Consider the following 10437-nt stretch of genomic DNA (forward strand, 5'->3'; position numbering starts at 1 on the left):
TATTGAAACTTCCAAGAAAGTGCAAGGTTGCAGTTCTGTTGTTAGACTCTCCTAGCTGGCATTGATTATGCCAAGAGTATGTATTACACCAGACTGTATGTATTATCTTCGTAATGGAAGTCTCCTACTAAATACAGTTTGGGGATTTCTCAATTGGTGTATTAATGTGCTAGCTCTGTCCGGCAAAATGACCAGACACTCCTCACACAGTTTTAATGGTTTTGTCCACTCACATAATTGTCGTTCATTTTAATGGACCGTTTTCCAGGCTAGCAATAATGACAGAGCTGATGTCACACCAGGACATCATGCAAAGTTTTTCATTCACCTCAAACTTGACATTGAAATCCGTACATGCTGCATCACATTTTCTCTCGTATCCCCTCTAGGTTCCCCATGAATCAAAATGCAACAGTATCTGCGACTAAGGTTTGGTCTGTCCTTAATAATCAATTGCGTATTAATTAATCAGCTTATCTTTTTATGATATTATTTATTGATTGTATTATGCAGACACTGCCGTCACTGTACATTTTGATAGAGGAGCATACTGTACTGCAACCATATAGCATGACTTCAACTGTTTCCCCTTTGACCTTCTCCCTTGATAACCTTTTAACGCTGATAGTGTGTAGACGCATTTCAACATGCACACTTTAACCCACAAAGTGTACTGGTCAACAGATTCATAACATTGAGCACTCCATTATTTAACTGTCAGACAGACAACATCTTGCAGGAGACAGTTCACTGCAAGGTCTCCTTCTTTAAAACTGCACTTAACATTTAAGCAATTAACATTTCAACCACCTCGCTCAGTTTCCCTGTTCTGTCACTGTGCCTGTGACTCACTGTATGGATACTTTCTGCTCTACCACGCAAACGCACGCACGCACGCACGCACGCACGCACACACACACACAGTGAGCGCGGACTGGTGGGTGGAGGGGGAGGAGTTTGTGTCAGAGGAGGTTGAGCTGTCTACTGTGAGGTTTATAGAGTAGCAGACAGGGGTGCTGTCCTACAAAGAGGGAATAGAAGAGACTCTGACAATGAACGAAAGTAGACAGTAAGAGAGAGAGACAGAAAGAGAGAGACAGAGAGAGATTGAAAGAAAGTCTGCATGCAGACAGCCTGGGACAGCTTGGCACTATAGAGAGACAGACGTTGGACTCTAGCACTCATTTCCTCTCTGCTCCACTGCAAGCCCAACTCCTTCAGCTCACCACTGCATCAGGAGAGTCAGCCCATGTGGAGAGGGAACCGGTTTCTTTTTTTCAGACACTCAGCATCTAGGTCCTGAGGCACGGAGAACTGAAGCAGAGTCCTGCAGAATTGCTGGTGAGTGTTTTAGTGTTTGTCCTAGTGGTCACATTTCCAGCCAGTGATGTGAGTGTGTTAGTCATTAAATTGTACTGAGTTATGTTGTGAGTAATGTTAGATACAGTATGTTTTAATTTTTTTAGCTCTGGGCTGGATTTGTAGAGAATTTCTTAGTTTGCACCTCTAAAAGCAGATGGGATATCTGCATCTTTTTCACTGAGTTTTAGCTATATAAGGAAACATACTGTATTGTACAGACATAGGATCTTCATTTGATCACCCTGTTGCAGGATAACTTTGTGGTGTATTTTTCCTTTACGAAAAATGGTTCAACCCCTACAAAAATGACCATTAATTATAATCTATATAATAATTCACATTTGCTTTTGCTGCAGGATTATTTTTGTACTGATTCTTTTTGTATTTTCTGCAGGATTATGATCTGTACTGATTATATGTAACAACTGAAAATGAATGGGGATAACATCGGTATAGATTTATGTGATATTTACAGTCCTGCTGTCAGCTGAGTGATGATACTCTTTATGATGGTAATTATGGCTTGTCTTTTTCCTTTGGGGGGACAGGAGGAGAAAACATTGCAGTAACAACTTAGAGTGTCTGTGTGATTATGGATGACTCCAGCCTTCATTTTGAGTAGAGCGTCTTCCTCCATCATGGTACAGCAAAGGGGACACAAATACCCAGCAGTTATGGACAGTGATATGAGCCAAGAGGTTTTCTTGGGACTGGGTGCAGATGACAGGGAGGAGATTTTTGGACTGTTGCCCTCCAACAAAGACCCCAACTGGTGCAAGACTCCCACGGGTCACATCAAGAGGCCCATGAATGCATTCATGGTCTGGTCGCAGATCGAGAGACGGAAGATCATGGAACAGTGGCCAGACATGCACAATGCAGAGATCTCCAAACGCCTAGGCAAGCGCTGGAAACTCCTCCCCGACTATGAGAAGATCCCTTTCATCAAGGAAGCGGAGAGGCTCCGGCTAAAGCACATGGCCGACTACCCCGACTACAAGTACCGGCCCCGGAAGAAGAGCAAGAGCTCCATGCCCGTGCGGGTTGGGGACAAGGTCCCCTTGAAGACAGGCAAGTCCCACCCGGGTGGTCGCGCATCCACTTCCGCAACCTCCACCGCCACCAACAGAGGGCTCAAGGTACGAACGCCTTCCTCCAAACACAGAGCCAGCTTCGACAGCCATAAGTTCAAAGGTTACGATGAGGGCATCAGCGATGATGACACAGTGGATGTAGAGTTGGCCAATCCAATGACGAGCCAGCCAGGAGGGCAGAGGCCAGCCGTGGGCGTCTTCCACCACCAGCAGTCTGCCATGACCCCCGGTGAGCAGCAGACTCAGCTTGCAGCCCAGCTCAGAGTTAAAGTGTCGACCACCACCTCCCACCAGCCCACCTCCAAGCTGCCTGTGGGCCTCTCATCTGGGTCTCCAGTACCCCACAGCCTCCCAGAGTCTTCCCCCAGGGTGTCCTCTTCCTCGGAACCTCTGGCTCCCCGCTCCTCCACCCCCACCTCCACCAGCTCCTCCTCCTTCGTGTCGTCGGCCTCCTCCGACGAGGAGCTGGACGAGGAGATTTTGCATATTATCTCCAACGCCAACTTCGACACCATGCCTATGGACTGCTCCACTCTGGACAAAGACTTTGACGCTACATTTCACACCAACTCAGGATCCCACTTCGATTTCCCTGATTACTGCACCCCGGAAGTGAATGAGATGATATCCGGGGACTTGCTGGTGCCCAGTATCTCTGACCTGGTGTTCACCTACTGAGGCCCAGCATGCCTCTACAGGATTCTGGCTTACTGGCAGAATATATACTATTCATAAAAGCCTGTGGTTTTTTGGTTATATTATAAATTGGACACTTTATTTTGTATTTTCTCAATCAAGTCCATAAGTGCTAATTCTTCACTTTCCCAGTATGCCACATCCTGAGGGTCTGGTGTACAAACAGTGAAAGGTTGCTCACGTCAAGCCTTTTATCAGAGTTCAAATATTCAGGCACAGAACAGGAGACCAGCTACAAACAGACAAGCAGACACTGAACACATATGTTCTTAGTAGAGGGATAATAGTGCTTTCAACAGTAAACTTATTCAGTATTTTTTCTTCAGTATTAACCGGAGCATGTACAGTAGCATTTCCATGTCTTTCATATGCATTTGTTGTATATGAAGCAGAATAACAGCCATGTTCTGACATAATCAACCAAACTCAAGGCAGCAACTGCAGATTCAAATAAAAAAATGCATGTTATCAACAAATCATCTGTAAATAGATCATGTGAGGAATAGTCCTTATGTTGCAGCTAATAGTCCTTATGTTGCAGCTAATAGTCCTTATGTTGCAGCTAATAGGAATCTGCAGCACTTGTCATCAGGCTTTTACAGTAGCATCAGTTAAAGCATAGGCTCTCTCCAGGAGAGAAATCTGCTGCATACTCTGTAATTAGGTAACAGCACTTTCATCGCCTTGCTAATAGTGCAGACTCCAAGACATGGAGTTTATGTAAACACAAGCCTTGTGTGTGTGCCTGATTCATTCCAGACAGTTGAGTGTGACTGTAACGGTGGTAGGTGGTTAGAGAGTGGGGCTAAGTAGTGGAGGGGGAAGAGGAGGAGTGGGTTGAGGAGTGAAAGAGGGGTTGGGGGGGTCTATGCTGGGGGTCAGGAGAGGCTTTTCATTCAGGGAGCTGTGCATCTGTCCTTGCAGGCAGCAGCCTTTGTGTCGGAGTTCTGAGTTCTGAGTGTGTGTGTGTGTGTGCGTGTGTAAGTGTGTGTGTGTGCATGCGTGTTTGAGCTCAACGGAGCGAGTGTCTGCCAGCCGGGGAGTGTAGGGGGGGTAGTGTATTCAGGGGGAGATGAGGATCATGGCCATCCACACACCCACCAGCGCGGTAAAATTCATGTCATGTCTGCAGTCTGGCTGCAGCTGCCTGATCAGGGCCGATTCAGCTGTGAATGGAGGCGAAATCTGTGACTGCCAGCTGTCCCTCCATTGACTCTCTCAGGGATCGTTTTGTCTAGAGGTCCTACTGCCTCCCGTGGCTCATTCATCTGCCCTGATCTGGGGATGAGATGCACGCCACCTCTCCTCTCCTCCTATCAGCCCCTATCTTCTCTCTCTCAAATAGCCGCGAGGGGACGAGGTGACAAAGCGAGAGAATGAGCCAGAACCCCTCCCCCTCACTCCACCACAACATGTGACCTTTCTTCTTTTCATCCCTCTATCCTCATTAATTACATCGCCTGGCTTTGGCACCGTGGCGAAAAGGACCCATGTTATTTACTTACTCTCCACAAGCAGCTGGCGAAGAGCCAGCCTGAAAGCAGCACCAAAACCCTTCCTGCAGTTCATACCTTAGATAAACTGATGTGAATCCCTCGTCAGACCGACCTTGTTGGAGCCAGCCAGCATCCTCTAACAGAGGCCGCCCCATGCGGTGCAGAGTGCCTCTGGAGCAGGCCATGGAGAGGCAGGGGACAGGGGATACATGATGGGACCATGGCGGATACGCAGGGAGTTTGTTTTCAGACCAAAATGCACCATTTGGAGTAGCGTGATAATGACTGTGTGGTACAGGGACCATGACGAGAACCGTACTGGATTTTGTGTTGTGTTCCTCCTCAGTCCCTCCCCCCAGGAAACACCTGAAGGAACCAACCCGTGTCTATGTGTGGCAGGGTTTTAGTTCCTTGTGGTGATGTCTGGAGAGAACTGCACCATAAACTTTACAGTACAATGTCTTCATTAGCAAAAAAATGAATAAACCAGGTAACTTGTTTCTGAACTGGAAGGTGGCTTCCCTCTTAGATATCAATGGTAGGAGAAGACATATGAAGAGAGATGGTTCTACTACAACCCGAGGCCTTTAAGAGTCCATACAGCAACACTGTTTTCTTTCTTCTGTTACACATAAGTAGGAGTTCCTCAACACTACTGGAAGGATACCGTGTGAAAAAAAAATAATCCAGCAACAACATCCAACCTCCATCTAAAAGTGAACTGCAATCAAGGTTTTAGACATACTGCATGTGTCCTAGTGTTAAAAAAGTGATTGCCAGTATTTTGTACTTTTAATAGGCACCTTTTATTGGTTAGCATAGACAAAGTATGGCAAAGTTCACCATTCCTGATGAAACAGGTGAAATTACAAATGCAGATTCAGCAAAAACATGTCTTGGCTCACAAATTGAATGGGTATTTCAGTTCTTGATCATGCACATGATCTGTCTGGTTATAATATTAGCAGTCAACAAATCTAAAGTACCGTACAGTGTAAACAGACACATCCTATGGTAATGGACAAATACTGAATTCAACACCAGCAGTAAAAATTGGACTCAGGACTAAAGTAACAGCTTACTGTGGAACAACTCCTATTTCTAATGTGCTGTGTATGTCTGTGTATTAGATCATGCATCATCCCAAAAAATTGGTAGCTGCAAGAAAATTTGATACTGCTAAGTATTACCTTTTCAGATTCGATCTTTGAAAGTACAGTGTGTTTCAATCATTCAGGTGCATTTAAGTATAAATAAAATATTTATTTAATTACATTCAACAAGCAAAACATTCTTAAGCAAAATGTTCAAAGGGAACATCCTTGACCTAAACTGACCAGCATTTTTTATTAGAATGATACTAGGCTAATTTTCTTTCTTTATTTCATATTTTCGAAAGAGAGATAGAAAACGGGCTAGACAACTCACAGATGGGCTTCAGCAAATTAGTGTCAGAGTGATAAATGAAAAAAAGATGGAGAGAAATTAATCTGGATAAAAATACCCATCTGGTGGCACCTCCTACTCTGGGCCAGCCTTTGATGAATAGCATTCCCTGAGATGGAAATACAAGGACAAAGCAAATTTCATAGAGCTGTTGGCCTCCCACATCACAAGTGGGGCACAGGAGCCCCTGCCATACTGAGCATGTCTGTCTGCCTATCTGTCTCCAGCTACAGCGTCACGCATGTGGGTGCCACCACGGCGACAAGGGGCCCCTCAGCAGGCCCAGTCCAGGGCTATAGGGGTCAACAGGGGCCACTCTCAGCCTCAGGGTCCTAGTAGGACTTAACTTACCATTCCTTTAAACCACACAGACCTGACAACACACCAGCAGCACTGGGAGACCTGGCCTGCTGCACACAGAAGTAGCCAAAATACGACCACGATGCCTCACATTTTAGTACACATTGTTTACAAGGTTTTATGGTATTATAGACTGAGCTGAATACAGAATGTTTCCTCTGTTTTTCATCTTCGCAGCAAGGGTTGTTTTGATTTATTTACAATGTCAAATATGATTTGTAATCTATTCACCAGCACGTTTCTGGTCTTAGTTATTGCAAATTGTAACAAAACGTATTTCTGTGATATGAAACAAACTGAATCTTGTTCATCTGAAAATATGCTTGTGTTGAACTTTGATTCCTCAACGTCATTGTAGAACAGGGGATAATGGGGGTGTTTAAATATATTTTCATGTGCTACAAATGCATTGGATCCAGCCTACACTCCAGAGTGTACTAGTCAGAACTGTCTAATCAAATATATAAGGCTCACCCCTATTCATCATATATATTGTATATTGACATTCATTTTATGATCTGCGCTGATGAATGTAATTGGTCGATAAGCAGTACCAAAATTCTGACATTGCATTGATAATAGTAATGTACAAATAGTAAACGTCTCTGAAATTGGAGTAACTGCACTTCATATAGCCTCCCATGCAACACCTTATAATTGAAAAATTGGGGGAGAATGATGGTGAAAGTCATTTAGAAATATGCATCACTATGCTAACAGAACATATTGCTAATATTGTCATATTGGAAACCCCCTCTGCTGTGTAGACTGTTTCATTCCTGCATAATTTTTTTATGGATTGGTGCATAACAAACATTATGTATTTAAATCAATCAGTCAATTTCTATATTGCAATTCGATAAAGCTCATTTATTCTGTTTGTAAAATGGTTAAACAACTTACCATCTCGTTCATCTTAGTATCACGTTTTACCAATAATTAGCATTGCTTTATCATGTATATGTATGCTTTTTGTAGTGTGGTACATTCAGCTGTTCTGACAGCGAGTATGTGGATAGAAATAAAAGCACTTTGTTGTAAATATGTACATAGATCTGAGAGATGCCATTCTCATTTTGGATAGAGTTATCAGTGTAGTGACTCTGCATTACTGAATAAACTGTTACAGTCAACGTTGGATGTCTGTCTCACTCTGTGTTCCTGTCTGGGTAGAGTGGAATTTTCTGTATCAATCTGGAGAGGGAATATTCTCAACTGCCTTCTGGGGTTTTAACAGTTGGCTTCCACTGTGACAACGTTATGTGTCGGTTGTTTCACTGTGTCTGTCAGGATGCAGATGTTCTTGTGGTCAAACCTAAGGAACCTGAACATGTGCACTTATGTCATTCACTGTACATGTACACAAGATATATTCGAGGCACACACTGAAACCACTGTCACACATTGACTGAAAACCCACCACAACACATTCTCACAATCATTTTTTAACACTTAAAGTGTAGTGACTGTTATTTCAGCACAGTGAAGAAATACAAAAAAATCTTTGAGCTAGGGGTTATTCCCAAATCCAACTGAGCAACAAAAATTATTCCAAAGGGGAATTATTCGGTCGACCAAATATAGTGTGCCCTTCTGAATTCCCATTTAGAATTCTAACCTGGGTCTGCAGCCAGCCAGGCTTCTATAGCCAAAGGCCATGTTTGACTGCTTATGGGTGATGAGGGTGACATTTATCCCTTTTGTCACTTCAGAGACTTACACACAAGACAGTGTGGTGAATGAAGCAGACATGCAGTGTGCATCAAGCAGACATGCAGTGTGCTCTTCACAGTTATGCCAGCTCCAGATTCAAATATGGGTTCAACAAATGGTATCGACGGCTGCTGAAATAGGGGCCAGACTGAATATTCAGCCCTTTTCAGGGGTAAAGTGACACTTTGTGTATTGAGAGAGAGAGCGAGAGAGCGAGAGAGCGAGAGAGCGAGAGAGCGAGAGAGCGAGAGAGCGAGAGCGAGAGAGCGAGAGAGCGAGAGAGCGAGAGAGCGAGAGTATTGTCAGAGCGCACAAGCAGCGTGCAGCAGAGTAGACGTGGTTGGTTGGGTGGAGGTTTGATGTGTGTCACGCTCTTGATTCCCTGATTCTAATAAGCTGATTTTGTGAGAGACACCTGAGAGGATTACTCAAAGGATTATGGGTAGCAGCAGCTCTCACATTAGATTAGATGCACCTCACACTCTCTCACGTTAGATTGGATGCATGTCACTAACTACCACCCCCTCCCTCCTCTCCCCTCCCTCCTCTCCCCTCCCCTCCCTCCTCTCCCCTCCCCCCTCCCTCCCGTCCCTCCTCTCCCCTCCCTCCTCTCCCCTCCCTCTCCACAACATAAACTAGTTTACCCAGGAGTCACACCATAATGTCTGACAAATAGCACTCTCCTAATGCCCTAAACACACAAATGCACAGGGATAACTGTATCTGATAACTAACTCCCAGTGCTAGGTGCCACATAGCTCTACACATGTTGTGAGTGACCTGACTCATCATTGCTCAACAAAGGTGTCGACAGGCATCCATTTTGTTTCACTACCTGGACCCTTTAACCTTCTTACAGCAGCCCACAGTGATAACTGCCCTCAAAAGTGTGTCTGCCTGGTGAAAACAGTCTCATCTGTAGAACAGCTTATTGAGTTTCACAGGGAGCTTAGGTAAACACATAGCTGTTTTACTGGTTGAATCATTGAAAGCTTACATTTCACTAGGACCAACTACCAATGGCTCCGGCGGAATTAGCCAATAAAGGAGCATTTCTCCACCACTTTTCTCCCTGGTCAGAGAAAATGAAATGTACTGTTCTGTCCCTCCTGATGTATCTATTCTCCCCAGGAAAACACAGTCCTAATAGGAAAGGAATTAGGTCCTTGTAAACTGCTGCATCAGTCCACTCAGGCCCATACCAGGATTAATTAGACCTAATTGCTGTTCTTCCAATTACGCAGTGATGAGCAGAGAGACATGATTATTGCTAGGGAGCTCTGAAGGACTGAAGGAGAGTCCTCCTGCATAGTCTGGGGAGTGGGGAGGCAAGGATTGACAGTGGAACGCATTGTTTATTTGTGGGAGTTTTTGGGAGAGAGAGCGAGTGTGTGTGTGTGCGCACGCACGTGCGCACATCCAGTGTATGTGTGATCTCTGTGTATTTTTGTATGTGTGTGGTGCTCCTAAGCAGCAAGACAGCCTGACCTATGTCAAATCAAATCAAATGTTATTGGTCACATACACATTTTTAGCAGATGTTATTGTGGGTGTAGCGAAATGCTTGTGTTCCTAGCTCCAACAGTGCAGTAATATCTAACAATTCTCAACAATACACACAAATCTTAAAGTAAAAGAATGGAATTAAGAAATATATAAATATTTGGACAAGCAATGTCGGAGTGGCATTGATTAAAATACTGTAGAATAGAATACAGTATATACATATGAGATGGGTAAAGCAGTATGCAAACATTATTAAAGTGACTAGTGTTCCATTATTAAAGTGGCCAGTGATTCCATGTCTATGCATATAGGGCAGCAGCCGCTAAGGTTCAGGGTTGAGTAACCGAGTGGCACAGTGGTCTAAGGCACTGCATCTCAGTGCTAGAGACGTCACTACAGACCCTGGTTTGATTCCAGGCTATATCACAACTGACCGTGATTGGGGGACCCATAGGGCGGCGCACAATTGGCCCAGCGTCGTACAGGTTAGGGTTTGGCTGGGGTAGGCTGTCATTGTAAATAAGAATTTGTTCTTAACTGACATGCCTAGTTAATTAAAGGTAAAATTAAAATAAATACAAATAAAACCAGGTGGTAGCCGGCTAGTGATGGTTATTTAACAGTCTGATTGGCTTGAGATAGAAGCTGTTTTTCGTCTCTCGGTCCCAGCTTTAATGCATCTGTACTGACCTCACCTTCTGGATGATAACGGGGTGAACAGGCCGTGACTCGGGTGGTTGATGTCCTTGATGATCTTTTTGGCT

At 44.3% G+C, this 10437-nt stretch overlaps 1 protein-coding gene across 1 annotated transcript; it reads left to right on the forward strand.

The window, feature by feature from the left end:
• Window positions 1-976: 976 nt before the first annotated feature.
• Window positions 977-7591, forward strand: sox12 (SRY-box transcription factor 12). Its single transcript, XM_029693655.1, has 2 exons — window positions 977-1341; window positions 1911-7591. The coding sequence occupies exon 2, from the start codon at window positions 1959-1961 to the stop codon at window positions 3132-3134; it is 1176 nt and encodes a 391-aa protein (XP_029549515.1). The 5' UTR covers window positions 977-1341; window positions 1911-1958; the 3' UTR covers window positions 3135-7591.
• Window positions 7592-10437: the final 2846 nt, after the last annotated feature.

This window comes from Salmo trutta, chromosome 16 (genome assembly GCF_901001165.1).
Source record: "Salmo trutta chromosome 16, fSalTru1.1, whole genome shotgun sequence".
In the NCBI taxonomy this organism is placed as follows: Eukaryota; Metazoa; Chordata; class Actinopteri; order Salmoniformes; family Salmonidae; genus Salmo; species Salmo trutta.